At 38.4% G+C, this 19,340-nt stretch overlaps 3 protein-coding genes and 1 long non-coding RNA gene across 11 annotated transcripts in view; 2 read left to right on the forward strand and 2 right to left on the reverse strand.

Annotated features, from left to right (window-relative positions):
* Positions 1-419: 419 nt before the first annotated feature.
* On the reverse strand, positions 420-7,789 carry LOC126867362 (glutamyl aminopeptidase-like). Its single transcript, XM_050621802.1, has 16 exons — positions 7,546-7,789; positions 7,197-7,450; positions 6,971-7,118; positions 6,641-6,911; positions 6,076-6,344; positions 5,853-5,987; positions 5,205-5,488; positions 4,848-4,936; positions 4,656-4,783; positions 4,374-4,574; positions 4,210-4,289; positions 3,639-3,799; positions 3,417-3,555; positions 2,623-2,736; positions 2,427-2,535; positions 420-833 (listed from the first exon to the last, which is right to left on the reverse strand). Exons 1-16 carry the CDS (start codon positions 7,780-7,782, stop codon positions 684-686), a joined length of 2,769 nt encoding a protein of 922 aa, XP_050477759.1. The 5' UTR covers positions 7,783-7,789; the 3' UTR covers positions 420-683.
* Positions 7,790-8,680: 891 nt separating this feature from the next.
* Positions 8,681-9,368, forward strand: LOC126867347 (glutathione S-transferase-like). Its single transcript, XM_050621772.1, has 2 exons — positions 8,681-9,073; positions 9,187-9,368. Exons 1-2 carry the CDS (start codon positions 8,695-8,697, stop codon positions 9,366-9,368), a joined length of 561 nt encoding a protein of 186 aa, XP_050477729.1. The 5' UTR covers positions 8,681-8,694.
* On the reverse strand, positions 8,979-10,031 carry LOC126867374 (uncharacterized). Of its 2 annotated transcripts, none has more exons than XR_007690220.1 (3): positions 9,732-10,031; positions 9,276-9,631; positions 8,979-9,126 (listed from the first exon to the last, which is right to left on the reverse strand). It is a non-coding gene; the product is annotated as an uncharacterized LOC126867374 (long non-coding RNA). The 2 variants fall into 2 exon arrangements; XR_007690221.1 differs by having other exon boundaries at positions 8,989-9,129.
* Positions 10,032-10,251: 220 nt separating this feature from the next.
* The window catches only part of LOC126867311 (serine/threonine-protein phosphatase 2B catalytic subunit 3-like), a 236,378-nt gene continuing 227,289 nt past the window's right edge, over positions 10,252-19,340 (forward strand). For 2 of the 7 annotated variants that reach the window (XM_050621681.1, XM_050621680.1), the window contains exon 1: positions 10,252-11,282. In XM_050621681.1, the coding sequence (XP_050477638.1) occupies positions 11,231-11,282 (52 nt within the window). In that variant the 5' untranslated portion in view covers positions 10,252-11,230. The remainder of the gene's footprint in view (positions 11,283-19,340) is intronic. The other 5 variants (XM_050621678.1, XM_050621682.1, XM_050621683.1 and 2 more) reach the window with 3 other exon arrangements.

A 19,340-nucleotide genomic window follows, 5' to 3' on the forward strand; every position in this document is an offset into this window, starting at 1 on the left:
CCACATAGATTATTTAAGTATAATTACTGGACAATATTATATTTACATTTACAGTATTCTACAAAGTAGACAACTACAGTGTTTTCTCTGTCTAAACCCTATATAAATTTGTTTCTTCGTCGGCACACAGGTGCAAACTATGTCAAAGCTGAGAGCAACTTAGATCGCAAACAGCAATATAACAGTCAGTTAAGCAAGTAGATTCACTCATTGGATATAATTCGATGTATGCATCTATCGATCTATTCCATGTTAATTAATGAAATTAGATGAAGCAAGGCGAATAGGGCTAAACGAATTAAAAATTTTGTGACAGAATAATCATTGTTCCTGTGCGCATTAAATATTTATGAAACGACATTTGCAAAATATCGTAAATGGTATAATGTAACGTAATAATATCATAAACACATCGTAAATGAATAAAAAATTGAGCGTTATGTATTTATTTTGCTTACGACTGATGTACTATTGTAGAACGTAGTGTTAATCGAACTGAGGTTGGTACAGAGATATCGATCGCATGTCTTCGGACAGATCGCAAAACATTCATCTGATCGCGCTAATAGTGTCCGATATATGGATTTCAAAATACATTCAGGCGTTTCCGTTAATTAAATACCTGACGTAGGTATGGCGATCTAATTAAATTGTAAATCTTGGATCGTATTAAAATGAAGGTATTAATCGAAACCATTAGACGACAGCCATCGCTCGATGCTTTGAAAGTTTGCCTCCAGCCAATTAATGCTGTTTTCGATCTCCTCGATCGCATTTCTCTTAGCATTTTCAGTTACTTTTAGGTCAACTTCTCTTAGAAAAAATTGTCTCGCCTGTAAAATGAGTACATTAATATTTTTTATATATTATAATATTGCATAATTATAACATTTTTTATTCATTTAGAAATATTAGAAATTAGGGTTACCGATGATTCTGTTCTACACGATAAGTTCATTGATCGATAGATTCATTTATAATAAATAAATAAATTGAACTGGAAATGATTTTTATTTAACTTTTTTTTTTATTTAACAGTAATGTGCTATAACTAAGACAACTAAGTAGTTAATTTACAATTCCCAACCTTTACACCTCATAACAACTCGTCAACTCAACTCTCGACTCCTCGCAACTCGACTTACGACTAACCCCTCTTTTTTTGAAAGTGCAAAAATTCTCATGAAAATTCCGCCGCTGCGACAGCAGCAGAGTAGTGTCGGACTCTTACCGACTAAAACTCCACGATGGTCTGCCTACGCGTGTGACCGGAGTGCCCCGGGATCTCTTGCGAATTACTGCCGAATTTCTCCCCGCGTCCTCTTGAGCCAGTCCTAAAATTTCCTAACTGATGAATTGGTGCTAGAGGAGGTCATTGCCCCTAGCACCATCCCCCCTGCTAATCCCATTGGGGACGGCCGTCACGATTATCCCTGGACACTTCACCATTCGACTCTCAACTCACGATTCCCCACCTCGACTCTTCAGGTAACGACAACGTTGTAAAAGCTGCCAAGTAACGACTACCTGGTAACAATTCCCAGGCCCTTTAAACCTAACGACACATAGGCCTTTTCGCAACATTGTTTATGGTTCACACGATGCAAGGGCGGGGGTGTCACGTCCCGCGCTGAGCACGCGCCGTAACGTAGACTAAAACTACCAATAGCACGAGTGAGCGTTCCAATTTGAAATTTAAATAAATTTTAACAATTTGTATAGAAACCAAACTCGAGCCTCACAATCCCCACGGAATAACCCGTCACATAACGACCCCTCCACGGTAGACCTAAATATAAATAAAAGTAGCGACATAGAAGAAGAGAGATAATTCCTTAGTTCAGAGTAGTTAATTCCTCAGTTCTGTGTGATTAGTTCCCAGTTCTTGTTAGTCTTGTTAATCGACGTGTTTGCATTTGTCAACTTGTAAATTATTGAAAATCTATCAAATTAAAATCTTGTAATTAATAAGAGTGAAAACGTATTGCGAACGATTGCAACTTCGAGTATTTGAAATTTCAACGACAATTCTGTCAATATCCAATTAGAATACGAGTAAACATTTTTTTTTTTGTGAAGAATATTTGTTTAATAATATAATAGGATTAAGCGAACATTTATTTTCACCAACTTTAATTCTCTCCCGTGCCAGTGCTCCTGCGCATAGCAGGTTAGCCGAAACGTGGAGTTTAATTGCCAATCGCATTAAATAAGAGACAACACTACAATTTAATCTAAATTCCAAAATTAACGGCAACACAACCAAAACGAGCCAAACAAAACGTAACAGGGTAAATATTTCTTAGGCCATTTGCCCACGCTACTGCATAGTATTAACCATTATCCTTGTAAGTATCCAGACACTTGATTGACTTTTACAAATAATAGCTGAATTATACGCGTTTGTTAGGAGAAGGTAAAATTACCTCTTGTAGCTTTTGATGATCTTTAAACAAAGATACGATTGCGCAGATGATATTCCCAAAAGTGTACTCGTTTGTTTCATATTTTCTAAGTAGAACTTCCCATCGAGATCTGAAAAAAAGATTAGTATTTGTTGCGATGGCTTAGATCGTGAAAATTGTACAAAAGATGTCTGAATATTTGAAAGAACGTCGATACCGTACAAAATTCCAGGCGACGTCCAATCCCACGGGATTCGCGGCGATCTTGATCAACAGCTCTGCAAAGTCTTGCTTGCGAATGAATGTCTCGTCTGTTGCTCGCTCTAAATATCTGAAGTCAAACGGACATGGAAAGAATTCCCAAAGAGATAAATCGCAATTTGGGAAATTGTCCAATATTTTATAGTTATGATTTGATAAGTTTAGGAACTTTGTACACGAAGTAGCTCAAAATTTGAAAACTTCGAAATTCGAGAATTACTAAGATTTGAAAATTCTTAAAATTGGTAATTCTGAGATTTGGAAATTCTGAAAATTGGGGATATCAAGATTTAAAGGTCCCGGGAATCGAACATTGTTAAATTAATCCCGAAAAGTGATATTCCGAATTCCAAGATTTGACAAACTAAAATTTGTAAACGCGGCAAGTCTATAATTATTTAATAGACAATAGAAAATTAAAAAATTTGAGATTTCCATTGAAATCGGAAATTTTTTAATTTGGAAATTCCGCAAATTGATATCACGAATTCTATCAGTTGATGATTACAAAATGCGTAAAGATAGACTCGAATTGCACTTCTTCGGGCACGTGAGCTCAATTCCTCTTTTCGCGTCTCCATCTTACATTCGCCTATAAATTTATATTCCCCCTTGGTGGAACGCTATAAATCCGACGCGACTTCGACAAATTGGACAGCGACACGCGAGAAGATAACAGAGAGCTGTGAGAGCGTCGAAGGAGCGCGTTTGTTGGCAATTAGCTCGGGAATGAATCGCGGTCTGACGAACCGATTAAGAATATCTTTGTCCGCAACTCCAGTCATCCCGATCATCAGACGTTCTCTTTCCTGTGCGTCGTTCTCCGTCTCGAGTAGTCGCGACATTTTCTCAAATATCGATCCGACGTCGGCCGACATCGTAACGAGGCCTATCGTACGCCGTCATTATCGTGAATAACAAAAGGTACACACACGGAGAATGGAAAATATTTGCCAAGTTTCTTCCCCTTACCGAACGAATAGACGATAGACCGAATATCGGCTGGTAACATTTGCTCGCTACCATCGCCGCTCTTCTCCAACAGAAATTTCCGCAGCCTCCTTCCGGCTGTCTCGAGGCAGTGTTCGTGGCCTACGCTGCAAGCTGCGTTCAATATCAAGACGCGAAATTCTCTTGAAACGAACAGAAACAAGACTTTTCTTAATGGATGTTCGCTTTGGAAAGCATCGGTGATGAGAGAAAAGAAGAGGAAAATGTAACAGAAGACGGAAATTTTCATGGATTTTTACACAATTCGAACGACTTTTTCGTTTATTTATTTGGAAAGATTAATTATTTAGAAAGCAATTGTAAACGTAGGAGAATAATTTAATTTTTAAAGTAAATAGAATTTAGAGAAGATCTGAAGAAGATTAATTTCTTTGAAACTACCTTAACCCTGTACTACTGGAATAAGAATTAAAACTTAAGAATGGAATTTACAAGGATAAAAAACATAATTTTGTTAACAATCACCAAAGTTGTCTTACATATTTCGATTAAAATAATACATATTTTTCTTATTACATAATTTTGAACTAACCTGTCTTTAAATGAATCTTTCCGATGAATATGCCATCCTATTTGACGATAAATTCTGTTGATCAGATTCCTCGCATACGACTGGGAATTCGTATAAAAAGAATATAACAAAGAAGAAGAAGAAGAAATGCTATGACAATTATAATTTTCTAATACTTGTATTACTTGAAAACGTGGAAGTATGTGGGTTCTATCAAGAAGTCTGTTCATTTGTCCGAACCATCTCATAGCCACGACCCATGGTTGATAATCGTCTTCGTTTATGAGATAAGAAGTCAGGTTCATAGCTATAGAATAGTTCAAGTCAGTTTCCGCTAGAAGAAAAGCGTCGTGCAACAAGTCCGCTCTGTTCATTGCGCTTAACATCTACGACAGTTCCAACGGGAAAACTATTTAGATGACAAGCAAGGAACTTAAATAACGATATAAAGTAACCATGATATATACCGAATGGTTGTAGAATAATAAATTGCTGAAAACGTTCCAAGCATCTTCCGTGTAATTCACGATGTAATAGCCGATCGAATCATGATTCAGTTTCATCCAATCCACTGACTTGTCCAGCGACAATTCCACTGTAATTCACATTGTGTGTTAAAGAACTGAGAGCGGAGGTTTGGTTACGCGCGCTATTATTACCGCAAGAATAGTTCGCGAGGAACCAATCCAGCTTGATATCATTTTTCCTGCTTGTTACGTATCTAATCGGAATTGTCCAACTTCCGTCGCTAAAAATGTATATGACATTTATAAATGGCGAGTTAAAAATAATAGTAGCACTAGCATAATACGTATAACAGTTATACGAGACATTTCTTATATAGCTTAAGATTTCGAGAATTTGAATTTAGTCATGTATTTCAATAATATTACTTTTATGACGTTTTTCTCATTTCGTTTTCTACTTCGTCCTATTTATTTCACATTACTTTAGTATTTTGTATCCCCCTCTCTCTTTTCCTCTCTTCAAGATCTCCTTTTATTCTCTATACGTACTCGATCGTTTCACTGAATCGTGTACTCGTCGCGAAGCGTCGCTGGGATAGTTGAAAGCCTGCATTGTCTCGACGGACGTTGATCACCGGAAATCCGGGGAACCTCATCCATCGACCGACGAAATCGACGACATCGATGGCGGCTTGTGTAGTGTTCTCCAGGATATCGAATAGCTCGCGGGACTCCGCGTTACGAAACTGGTACCTTCTCAGATACTTTCTGACAGCAGAAATAAACTTGGAATTGCCAACTGCGTCCTCGAGCATCCTAATCACCGACGCCGCCTAGCATTCAACCAACCAATTGTTGTACTTCTTTCGTCTTCCCTCTGCGACACTTTTTGACAATTCTCAAAAATATAAGAATTAATTCTCCATGCAAATTTAACCCGAATCAATATATCTCAAACTTTCGTATTACGTGTATTACATTCGTTTGATGCTTAAAGGTACGCGAGTGAAATTTCATTTTATTTCTATCCACAGGAAATTCAAAGTATTTCGAATTCTTATTTCGTACCGAAGGGTTGTATTTTCTATCGTTTGATTTGATCGATTTCTAAAATAGAGAAAAGTGTACTATGGCGAAATTTCACTCATGATAGTGTTGGAAATGTTAATTTGACTATACCTACAAAATTGAACGTACTTTTTGATATGAAATTCGATCGAACATTTCTTCTATTTCATTCAGATCTTCGATTCGTTTTACAACTGGGCGAGTACGTAGTTTGATATCGTGCTTCATAGAAACGTATTTCGTGTATAATGGGAAGGAATCCATCTGATGTAAAAGAAAAGGATGGAAGTTAAGGGAAAAATTGGAATCATTTAATATAAAATTACTGATCGTAGATTTGGAAGTGCACGACCAGCTTCCAGTCGGGGAACAAGGAATCAACTGCTACGTGCTCCATGTAAGTGGCGAAACCTTCGTTCAACCAAAGATCGTCCCACCATTTCATGGTGACCAGATTGCCGAACCACATGTGTGCCAATTCATGGGCCACCGTCAAGCTGACGCTTCTCATATTGTGGCAAGAACTGTCGTTCTCGCTATGAAGAAGCTCTGTTTCACGGAATGTGATCAGACCCCAGTTTTCCATGGCGCCTGCTGAGAAATCGGGTATGGCGACTAGATCTGGTCGATGAAACACATTTTCTTAGTCATCAAAGACATAATTTTGTTTACAATAATTATATATTAATTCTATGAATACTACAGCTTTAAGTATTAAATTGTGTACTAAGTTTATTTGATCAAAGAAAACTCGATTTTTTATAACAAAACTTTCGGTTAAAAGAAAGATTTCCAAATATAGAAATAATTAATATTCTGATGTCAATCATAAAGTAAATATATTTCAATAATTTACGCTTAATAGAATTAAAAAAGGAGATTATTAAATTCAGGTTTAGATTAAATTTTTTAATTACCTATTTTTGGTAGCGGATAGTCGATTTGAAACATCTCTAGATAATACTTCATCGCTCTAATTGTGACATTTAAGGCGAATACTGCTTTTTGCTTGAACATAGATCTTACACAGACAGCAACTGGTAATTTAGTTCCGTTCAGAAGATCCATGTTAGATCCTAAACACTCGAAGTCACTGACAAGGAAAGCAACGAAATAAGTGGACATTGGTGGCGTAGGCTCGAAGTATGCGATCGTTTTGTCGCTATCACTTTTCATCGTCTCCATTTTCTAGGGAAAATAATATTATTGTATATCTTTAATGATTCGTAATTCGTGTATTAACTTACTACAATTGGCATATTGGATTGTGCGTGATATAAAAACTTCTTTGAATAGACGAGACGAATAATAAAAATGGACTTGAAGTTTGGTTCGTCAAAACAAGGAAAAGCTGTTCGAGCGTAGAATGGCTCGAATTGGGACACTGCTAATTTTCTGCATAATAAATAATACGAGTTGATCATCATATAGACGATCATAATTCCTTGACATTAAAATATACATGATATTTACCGAACAGATTTATTTTCTTCTACGTAGGTGCTCAAATAGAATCCACTCATTTTTCCTTTCAAACTACCACTAAAATTCATTTTCAAGAAGTATTCTCCTAAAGAGATATTTCTATAAGGCTTGATAACCAACATCTCACGTCTTTTTACATTATAGATGTACTGTATTCGTACTTCCGTTTGAGATTTTTCTGTATATAATTTGGTTGACGATATGGTTAGATCCTTCGAGTGTAAAACGATATAACTTCGGTCCTTCGAAAAATTGTAATGATACAATATTTTTAAATATTTTGTATGCTTATACATATTTGTATAATTATTCTTACATTTCAATAATGGAAACTAACTTTTAATAATTCGAGATCGATGCGAACGCTACCGTGAAATTCGTCCTTTTTAAAGTCAGTCGAAATCGCAATCACATATTTTCTGGGAACTACATCCTCTGGGAGGCGTTTCTCGATCTCCATAGATTCATTGTAATATGGAGTTAAATTATCCGGAGGAACCTCGCCGTTGATCACACGAGAATCTTTCGTCTTCATTAAGACTATTGTAATTAAGATAAATCGCCAGGCGGTCATTTTACTTCCAGAACAAGGATTCCTTGTTCCAGACACCGGCTTCCTTATCTTGTCAGGCTACAGAGCTTAAGTTGAGAAACGAGTCCGTTCTGTATATCAAAGTTTCAACTAAATGCAAACCTCTTAACCTGTCCTCCATAAAGCGAAATCTAATTAAAAACATGTAACGTTGAGTATTCTTTAATTAAGGAAAACTAGATGATTTATAGCCATGGAGATTGGTTAAGCTTCTTCGTGTCAAGAAAGAAACATTGCTCACTTCACTTTGTGTTTTCAAATCATTTTATTGTAAGAGAATTATATTATATAAAAATTGTGAATTTATTTCAAAGATGTCGTTGAATTTGAATTAATCTTAAAAAGTAGATGATACTGTTTTTTCAATAGCATTGCATAAGTTTGTAGATAAAGTATTTTTCCAATTAATATGTAGGAACGATTCTGTAATTTATATTGGAACAATCCGGAATCTTTCTGTACGCTATACTATACTAAAGTGAAAGTATCAGAAGAGAGTGAGTGTGAAGAGACTACGAAGTAGTGCACCAATGAGAATGTCCATAGCATTTTATAGACAGAGAAAATGTGTCAGGCAAGAACAGGACGAAAGAAGTGAAGACTCTGGAGAGGGAAATATATAATTCTTACATAACCTTGGGAACCAGTTACTCCACAGTGAATTACCGTGCGTTGCATTTGACTGTCTGTAAGTGTCTACTCCATACATACTAAAAACAAAATTATTAATAGAGATATTGCACTCATCAAATTCTCTAAAAATTGTATAAAATGTTTTAATTAAATCAGCAATTATTTAAACTAATTTAAATTAGAATAATACCTTTAAACCGATCGTGTGATTTTATAAAAATTACATTGTATTTATTTGTAACTATATTTCACAGATTTAGAATGATGGCGAGTTATAAGCTAGTATATTTTAACGTAATGGGACTCGGAGAACCCATCAGATTTCTTCTCAGCTACGGGGGCGTTGAATTCCAGGATATTCGCATAAACTATTCGTCGGAAGAGTGGTCCAACATGAAGTCAAGTATACCTTTTTTTACCTCATTTCCATATGAATTTCACGATCTCCAACTATATTTTAATGTTTTTTCAGCGACCCCGTTCGGTCAGCTGCCCACGTTGGAAATCAACGGCAAAGTTTACTCGCAAACATTACCTATTTGCCGCTACCTGGCCAAACAGTTTAATCTGCTTGGCAAAACTGATTTGGATACGTTGCAGATCGACGCGATCGCTAGCGCTCTTTACGATTTCAGATGGCGTAAATATTGATTTCGTACCCATGAATAAATTGATTTCCTTTCCAACGATATGCTGCTGTGAATAACATTCAATCTTGTTACATGATCCATAAGTTTCCCTTTTTCTTTTCAGTGACAATATCGTCTTATTATAGAGAGTCTAATCCAGTTTTGAAAGCCAAAAAGAAAATCGACGTAATGTCAAGAGTGTTTCCGTTTTACCTGAATAAACTGGAAGATCTGGCAAAGAATAACGGCGGATATTTGCATGGCAATCAGGTAAGCGTGTTTAATTCAACAGTATACGCAGAATAAGAAATCAATTGATTTATATTTCTCATATCTTTTAGTTGAGCTATGCCGATCTGTTCTTCGTCGGTATATCAGATTCCTTAAATACAGCTTATGAATCTGATATAACCAAAGATAACCCGCATTTGAAGTCTCTGAAGGAAAAGGTTCTGGCGATTCCGAATATAAAAGCCTGGGTGGAGAAGAGACCAAAGTTGGAGTTTTAATGATAGATACGTGTTGTTGAAGTTTGTACGACGAATGGTGTAAAATTGTGCATGTGTATCCTACAAATACAGTAACATTAAAATTCAGTCATTAGAATTGCATTTGTTGCATAAGACTTAATTTGAATGTGGCGGTATTACATATGATCAGTTAACTTACCGGCTGTTGTTTACGTCCCAATGAAATAACATAAAAACGATCCTTAAAGAACATAGCCCGATACGATTAACCGAAGGTGCATTTAAAATGCAAATTGGACAGGTATTGAAATTGACAACTGCTTCCAAATTTGGGAGCGTTCAAAGTTATCTTCTCGGAAGACTAACAAGTGGCCTACTAACCTAGTTCGACAAATCGATCGATGCGCCCGTTTTCCAATGATTTCCCCCTGTGTTAAAACTGTTTCTCGGGTAATAAAATCGAATAGATTGATTGGATTGGATATAGCGGCGTTGTAAACGTGAAATTTTCGTCGATTTAGATGGAAGACCGTCGATTGACCAGCGCGGTCAGTGGCGCCTCCACTCAGTGAACGGGTGGCGGCAGCTGGTGATGGCGCGACCAATCTGTGCTCTGAAATGATTGGTGCGCGTGGAGGACTGCGCGTCCGTCTCCCGCCGGCCGTCAGTGTGCGTGCCGCGGAGTGCCAGACTGACAGACATCTTGTTAGTAGAATTTAGCGGCGTGGTGCTGTCGGCCGTGGGTGTCGGTGTCACGGTTCCGCGTCGCGGTGCTCGTCATTACGGTGTTGTCGCCGTCGTTGTCGTCGTCGTTGTGGTCGTTGTCGTCATCATCATCGCCTTCGTCGTCTGCTACGTCGTGGCCGTTGCTGTTGTATTTTTTTTATCGTGCTGGTTCTTTCTGTGTTCGCGCCGTCGATCGTTGTCGCTGTCCTCCGCCTCGCCGTCGTGGTCGCTGTCGCCGCTGTCGCCCTCGCTTAGTAGTCTCGGTACTCTTGTCTCTGACGGTTGTCGTTCACTCGGAGACTCTGTTGTGCTACTCGTGTGGTGGTACCGCGGTTGCGAGACCCCGTTGGTGCGGGCCGTGCAGCTCGCGTGGTCCAGCGATTCAGTTACTCGCCCCGCAAAAGGCGTTGGTGGTACCTTTTGTCGGGCAGAGGGAGTTCGCGTTAGAGCAAGACCGCGAAAGAGAGAAAGAGAAGAGGGGAGCGAGCGAGAAAGAGAAGAGAGAAGAGTCATACCGTAGGTCGGTCGGCGTAGTAAATATACGGGGAGTGAGAGGAACGCACACACGGCAGAGAATAATTTTCTCACTCTGCAAACGCCCAATGAACAACGCTCCGGAGCCACCGATGTGCCGCATCGTGCGATAACTTCCGTCACCTCTCCGACCCCCGTCTCCTCCCTCCCCCTACTCCGTACGTGTATATGTGTGTGTGCCGCGCCGGGCTGCGAGGTGAAAATACCGCCCTCTCCTTCCACCCAACCCCCCGTTCGTGAGAGGAAGGTGCTACCTCACGCGAGTAACTACGGCTAGAGAAAGAAGAAAAAAAGCCGAGTGACAGAGTGACACGGTGAGGGGAGAGAGAGACGATCCTGTGTGACCGGGGAAGAGGAACAGTGAAATAGCCAAGAGAGGCGAGAGGAGAGAAAGAGAGCGAGAGGCCGGCGCCCACCCGACAAATATCCTCGTACAGCATGACCTCGAACAACTCGCAGAAGCTCTCCACGACGGAACGAGTGATCAAAAGTAAGCGACACGAACATTTTTCTTATAATCGACACCCGTGAATGGGTATATCGTTATATGCGAAGTGTACGATACCACCTTGGCTGCGTACGTACGTGTCAGTGTACGCGCGATCTTGGTGTACGTGTGCGTGGCCCTGCGGCCTCGTCTTTTCCGGCTACCTCGGTCGGTACGTCAGTGTACTCTCGGTATTTCTGCACTCTCGTGTACATTTTTCTCCCTATCGTATTATTATACACCACTAAGACGATTCTTATCTATCCTACGATTACTCTAATCCTTCGAACGAAAATGTTATAACATCGTGGCGTTTCGAGAAACGAACGACGAAATAAGTAGGCACGTCAAAACACGTCGCGTGCCGTACAGGATTGATTTTCTTCGTAGCTTCGCGGCGCCATTGCTATCGACCTGCCAGCATTCTCATTGACCCTTCGAATCATGCTTTTCCACCCTGACGTCCCGCATATCCTCCCTTACGTACGATGAATTTCACGAATAGATCAGAAACTGGAATTCCATTCCGTTCCATTGCCACTCAATTCGGTTATTACTCGCTTTATCCGCGTATCCCTCGCGCGGTGCAACCTAACCTAATTCGCGTTTTACCCATCAACCCCGCCTCCCCCGCCATCTTCTTGTCTGCAAAGATGTGCGGCTTGCGCGGTTAGCCTCGTTTCCACGAGGTCGAGGAACGGGATCGTCTCGAGGACGCGGCACGCCGCTCTCGAGGATTTCGCGTCTGGACGTCGTCGTTCGAACAGCTGACCGGCTCGCGTGTACGTGCACTAATGCGTATCCGATGTAAATACGCGTTTCATGGCTAGGGAAGCGACCATTGGCGTCAGCGCGGTTTTTGCAAGGACGTCAAAAGCGAATCCGATATCTTCCATTCTCTCCCCTGCGCGAACACGTATATACAACGTATGTGAAACGTATTTTCGGTCGTTCACATTTTTTCCTCACGTTCTGACGTTAGATCGGTGCATTTTCAAGTGACCTCGTTTTTCTTCCGCAGAATAATTAACATCTCGGCGGTTGGTAACGAGTAAACATAAAAAATGCGGTCAAACGTTGCACTGAGAAACTCGTCGATACATTCTCGTTAAGGAGATCTCTGCAACGACCTATATTCATAATGAAATTGAGTACTTTTTTTAAAGAAATGATTAAGTAATTATTATTAACAATATGGTTCTTTTTAGCTTGTTGATTGTTATCGGTTGATCAACTCGTATTAATCGGTGAATTTGTGCCTTTTCATCCTCGTTTCACTACAACGCGTACTGCTCACGCACAATGGCCGCTGTTGAGCATGTTTCGTCTCCATTCTTCGATTCGGGCACGCGTCGAACCACCGTCGGTGGTGGCATGCCCTTTTAGCCGAGGAAGCGTGCTGACCCACATTGCTGCCGAAAAGGGGAACTGGTTCAGGACGTACAGGTGGCACTTTAGGGTCATCGACCTTTATTGCGTGGCGCCCTCCGCGTGTTTTTCTTTCCCCCTCCGGATCCCCCAACTCCTTTTTTCGCCATTCTCGTTTGCTATTCTCGTTCCCGTTTCAAACGCAGCACCGATTGTTCTTTTCGTCCAGTCTTTTCGCTCGTCTTTTGTCCGCCGCGGCAACAATGAATTTGTATAGGTCCTTTCAAAATCTCTAGGACTTCGTCAGTGTTATTAACCCACAAAGGGCCAACCGCGAATTTAAATTATCTGGTTTTTGCTTAATATATCTTTGTTTCTTTGTCCACTCAAATCTTCCAATTTTACCAACTTTTAAGAAATTTTAATCTTCATTGGGTTATCATTTATTATTTAAATTGCGGAAATTTTCAGGGGTTTTCTTTAGGCATATTTCGGATAATATCACGCGACCTTGTAGAAATAAAATTCACCGAAATTTGTGCACGTACTTCTTGTAGACTGTTCCTCTTTTAATTTAGATCTTTGATAAACTTGATAATTACTTTTATCGATCATAAATTAATACGCCGAAGTTAATTTTTAAATAATCCCTCTTAACTAGTACTATGTTTTCCCTTATGAAGAATATCGATTAAATCGACTGTATGAAATATAGAATATAAATTGAAATTTAATATTCCAAAATTAACTAACCTAAATTAATCCAAACTGTATCAGTCTCGTCTGATCGAAGCGATCGAAGTTTAAAATTCAGTTCACAATAATTAATATTTGTTAGTCCACACTCTGTACGCAATACCTTATCCCTTATCGTTTTACTAGGATCGTTTCTATTCGTGTTTCGTGACCAAATTGCCAATGACAATTAATCCGAACTCTAACAATCCATCAGTGACTCATACAATTCGATCGGCCGAGGCACAGTGACTTTGTAAAAGGTTTATTTAACGTATCGATTTCACTGTACACGCGTTGAATTGACAAGCGGCCCGCCTAAGATGAAATGGAGCAAAAATAGACGTCGCCGCGGTCACGCGTACGGCCGCGAACTATCAACCACCGAATATAACTCATTGTCGTGACGGGAATATCGTAATTTGGAGGATATCCAAGCCTCGTCGACGATTAACGATTTTTAACCGGCCTTTTGATAATTCATCCCGCGTAATTCATCCACGATTGCGCAGAATGCTTGCTATGCATTTGACCGTCATTCGTTTCTTCCATCTTCTCGCGCTATTTAACCTGTTTAAAGTAACATTTCGTTTGTAATTTTCCTTCGATCAATGTAGAATATCAAATTCTGTTTATTTTTTAACGCGGCGACTATGAAATAGAATTCTAAAAATTGAAAATTGACGCACTGTTAAATTGTTTTTTAAATAATGCGACTTCTCTCGGGTTTTCGGTTTGAAAAATTGGAATTCGCCGGGACATGAAGCCTTTCATAAGAGAGGAATATGAAACTCGATGGAAAGATGATAAACAATTCTAGAAATAATACGAGACATAATAGCTACTGCGATTTTCATTTCATATGTAACTTGATATTTGATATAATATACGTATCAAAAAATGTCGCGTTATTTACTTATAGTATTATTGAATATATTTTGAATCTTAATATTTTCTATATTTATATCTAACATTCTAATTCGATATTCTTATCCATATTTAATTCGAAAATGCTTAGACAATTTATATCTGATATTCTGATTTAACATTTTATTTCGTATTTTCTTTTTATTTAGCGATTTTACATCGTATCGAACACAGAATTGAGTTATCAGCAATTCAGATTATAGAACGATACTTATAGGTTTCGAGGAAATCGATGTTACTATTCTATATTTAATTTGAAACTATTTGGACGATTTAGATGAAGATACATATTACTATGTTGACATTAGTTTGATCGAAACAACAGGTGATAGCCTGAAAATATCGATTTCTCGTTGATATTTATCTTGTTTTCAAGCCACCTCGAATACGTCTGCATAGAATGATAGAAACGTTACGACTCGAGGTTTGTTCAGGGTTAAGTTATACGTTGACTTCTACCTCTCAGTTGCTCATTGAACCGCGTGTGTGCCAGTCGGTGTGGAAATTGTGTTGCCACAACTGACGCATCTGTTAAGACAGCTTGAAACACAAACCATCTTCTGTTTGCTCTTTTGTTTTATCCCTACTTGCCACATTTATCTTTCACCTTTGTACTTAATAATTACCAATTGTAATATCATCAACGTGTATAAAAAGTATTCTCCATTTGTGTCGGTATTCAATTCAAAGGAACATTAGAAATTCTAAAGATCGCCGTCGATGATAATTTATTATTTTTGATTGTTCGTTGAATTTGAAAATTTCTTTAATTTAGTCGGTATAGTATAACTGTAATTCTTCAAAGTTTCTTGAGATGGTGATGAAGGCAATCATTCAGCTTCAGTGGATATCAAGTATAATTTCGAGGCATTTTAAGTGAGCGATGACAGGCTGATAATGTAAAATAATAAGCTGCATATGTTTATATTTATTTGCTGTTGAAGAGAGATGGGACTTTTGCCTAGGCCCTTGGCACTACCGCGTGATATACAAAGCAGAACACAGAGGATTCTCTGATGATTTGTGTGCTGTTAGATAATACTATTGTTTCGCTTAAAAAAGTCACAAGATCGTAGTATCTATATTGCTTTATAATGTATGATATTTTAATTATAATTGAATTATACTCTAATTATTTTGAATGAATGTTATACCAATTTAGTACATAGGTGTTTTTGAATATATTCTTACTTTGTAAAAAGTATGTAGGTCGCAAGAATCGTGAAAAGCGTCATATAAAAGTTCAGGTATATCCAAGTTAAATTTCATGCTCTTTGTTACTCTCTTGTATGTAGCTAAAAATACGCACGACCTCGCAAATTGACTTAATAATCATCTTTAATTAATTCTTTACATCGTCCATCTCCTGCATTTCATTTCCTACATCGCGCAGAACACACGACCAAAATTGCGCAACGCGAGCCTACATTAAATTAAACATTTACCTAAACTTTGTTAGAACGAATTTTCATTTTTAATCGATTTAACGTACGAAAAAGCACAGGACAAAAACTTGATAAGTACGTTTTCGTTGACCTTTTTACATCAGAGTCGCTTTATGTCTAAAAGAATAGCATTAATAAAAGATAGTTAAAAGTGAAAAGAACCTGTTAGAAAGACCGGCGATACTTTCCAAAAATAGCTGATAGATTGATCAAGTTTTGTAAAAATTTATTAAGAACCACTATTTTACTGTTTTCAGTATTTTAGTACAATGACGAAAGGTATTCTTAAAATTTCACAGAGGATGTAAAAATCAAACGAAAAACTTCTATCCAATTTTTATAAAATTTTGTAAAATTTTGTTTTGCCATTGATCGACATTCTACTGAATTTAAAAATTGTTTCTTCGTAAAAAGTGGCAACTGTGACTTCTTCTCTTCTTCTTCTGTATTCCTTGTATCCAAATCACCTCAAAGAGCATCCTTTATTCCTGAAAGTAAACGCGGATCAAAGCGAACAACAAGAGAAGGAAAAACGGAAGCACACGGTGGCACGAGCGTCTGATGCACTTGTCGAAAACAAAGAAGAAGAAGAAAATTCACGACGAAAGAGTATTGGGATTAGTATTTTCGAAGCTGACGACAGCGCTGACTGACAGTAGTTCGAGGCGTGTGCGCGCGAGTGTCCGAGCGCCACAACGTCAATTACGTCGGCGCAACCACTTTCTCCCCATTGGACAATTACCGAATTTAAAAGGCATCGCGTTACACGGCTCTCCCGTTACCGAGCTAATATTTTTCCACTCTAATTGCGTTTCCAGTCGGTCGTCCACTATCACCGCTCCTGGAACGATATTTCTTCACTGGAGAAATTTATACGCCTGCGGAACACGCGCCACGGAAAACCTGGTTCTCGACGCGTGCCCTCCGACGATTGCCTCGATAATTGCCCCGTTCGCCGAATTACCCAGCCTAATTATGGGCGTGACGCGTCGATTATCGAAAACGGGGCTTGGCGTGGTTGCTTTCCCGCACACGGACATTTGTAGTATTTTGTTCGATAATCTTTCCACCAACCCTAAGTACAATCACGCGTGAGAGTTTCGTGTGGTTGTTGAGAGTTTCAAGATTTTAAGGGGAAAATGAAGGTTTGTGGTTAATCTGAAATGCTGATTTGATCGTTGGTCTTCTAAGAGATTTTTCTCTTTGGAAAATTAAAGGTTTGCGATTGAAAATGAGGGATAATTTGATTTGGAGGATGCAGTTGTAATTTATCGTTAAATTGTAATTATCGAGATTTTGAGGGATTTCTTTTACGAAAGTTAAGGGTTCGGTGTTAGGTTCGTATTTAGGTTATTAAGTATGAACACGTAATTTTGGATCGTTGGAGTTTCGAGGGTAGTTGCCAGGGAGTAAACTGTGTCCTTAATTCAATGTTTAAGAAATAAAAATTTATATATCGATGGGGTAGTTGCTTAATTTTTTTACTTCAATGTTCGCATATATTTCTTTTTGATAATTGCAAAGTGAAAATAATTCGAAGTTAACTAGTGTAATTAGACCTTTCTCCGTTCCCTTCTCAAATATATATCAAAGGAAAGGAACACGCCGTTAATTACATTTTATTCGAGCACGACAGACGCCGCTCAAACCTTTCAAGTATCGCAGTGGACGTTGGCTGACGAGCGCATTGTCTTTCGAGCGTTTTGAGGCGGCCGTATCCCAGCAGCTTGTAATGAAATCAAAGAACTTACAGCACAGCCAGGGCTCTCGCTAACGACATTATGCGAGCTCGATTGCGAGATAATCGTTTCGTTCGCTCTACGATTTAAACAGCGTCTCCTTTCCCCTGTTAAACAGAAAGTAAATCACTTGTACATCTTCCCTATCTTCAAATAACATCAATTTGTCTCTCTTAAATTTCATTTCATATGTGGGATATTTCTTCATTTGCTAAAATGTATTTGCTAAAATGTAAATATATATGTTTAATCGACCATTCGCGGAGAGACGCGATCGCGAGGAAGCACGTCAACGTGAGTCGTAAATTCCCGTTACGATTAGACAATCGACGTCACGAACTGATCGATCCCCTTATTTTTGCTAGGGGTGGTTCAATGAGTATAACACTGAGTTTAACAGGTTATAATATTATATATTTCCAACAACTTTATATAGAAGCTAATTACGCTGGTGCGTATGTATAAGTTAAGTAGGTGATTGATCTAAGGATGGAAGAAAAGTTGGAGGAAAGGTTGGAGAATCAGTGAAGTTCAGTGACGATGCTGTAGCAGAGGAAAGCTAGGGATGGGCGTGTCTAGCGCACGGACCATTGTATTTGTTGATGATAATTTTGGCTAGGGAAGTGAGGGCAATAGACATTGCTTCTGATTGGATAATAAGAAGGTTGGTGGACTAGGAAGGGTCTTAGCTTCTCCTGAGAGGAAATTGCTAGAGGAAGATACCGAACGTGAGAAAAACCAACTTGTCCGTATCTTCCCGTAGTAGACAATAAATGTAAGGAATACTTGAAATAAAAGATACTTGTTTGATCTGAAGAATCTTAACTATGAAAATTTTTTTCATTTTTTTTTTTATTTGGTAGAATTTTTGCAATCAATTCTCATTGAGAATTATAAGTAAATTATTTTGGCGTGATACTGTAACTTGGATTATAACTATGAAAATGCCAAGATTTATGGTGAGCCCTGAAGGTCATTGAGGGTACGTAATAAGGGTGTGTGGACATCTGGCTGCCATCTTGCTCGCGGCGTGGGGCCTCGTTTTGTAGAGAGTCACCGGACGTAACAATATATATGTTCAAAATATACAAGTTGAATCACTTTTGCGAATAAACGTAAAAAATTGTAAAAAATAAAAACCTTCGAGAAGATACTGGCCGTAAAATCATCGCTTCCTTTACCTTTTAATTTAGGAAATTGTCGATCAATGTTCCTGAACGATTTATATACATTTTAACATATATATAGGTTGCGATAGGAATTAAAAAATTCATCGTCTATACGTGTATCGAATTAAACGTGTCAAAATTCAACTGAAACGAGGCTTCGAAAGCAACAAGATTTATTTTACGTGTTTGATTTATTTTCATACGTAGAATAACCTTCTATCGATTGTCTATTCGTATCCATTCGAGAATTAGTCAAGTTCACGTGTACCTGACAAGTTCTTAAACTCGATCTTCTCGAAAACGAGGTCTCAAACGAACAAACTTTATATTAGATTTTCGACTTACTTCCGCATGTAAAATAATCATCTGCTAGATTCTGTATATTTTGAACGTAATGATACATTATTTTTAGAAATCAAATCTATCAAACGAAACGAATAATCCCCAGAAAAAAGGTTCGTTCTCGTCGTTTCTAATTTATAATCGCGAAGAATTATAAGAGAAACGTCTTTCACAATGAATAACTGGTAGAAAAGGTTTTCTCCGATTGTCATGCTCGTAGCACGACTCCGATATATACATATATACGTATATTTTCACGATATAAATTCAGAAGAAATCTAGCTTCTGACAATAAAGATCACGTTCACCGGGTCGTTCTTTTTTGTCGAGAAAAAT

This window comes from Bombus huntii, chromosome 7 (genome assembly GCF_024542735.1).
Source record: "Bombus huntii isolate Logan2020A chromosome 7, iyBomHunt1.1, whole genome shotgun sequence".
Lineage (NCBI taxonomy): Eukaryota > Metazoa > Arthropoda > Insecta > Hymenoptera > Apidae > Bombus > Bombus huntii.

Coding starts and splice junctions, on each gene's coding strand:
- LOC126867362 (XM_050621802.1), bottom strand. CDS start 7,782: ATGACCGCCTGGCGATTTATCTTAATTACAATAGTCTTAATGAAGACG. Junction 4,290..4,373: donor ACATACTTCCACGTTTTCAA/GTAATACAAGTA, acceptor ACGAATTCCCAG/TCGTATGCGAGGAATCTGAT. Junction 834..2,426: donor ATCATCAAAAGCTACAAGAG/GTAATTTTACCT, acceptor CTCATTTTACAG/GCGAGACAATTTTTTCTAAG.
- LOC126867347 (XM_050621772.1), top strand. CDS start 8,695: ATGATGGCGAGTTATAAGCTAGTATATTTTAACGTAATGGGACTCGGA. Junction 9,074..9,186: donor TCTTTACGATTTCAGATGGC/GTAAATATTGAT, acceptor TTTTCTTTTCAG/TGACAATATCGTCTTATTAT.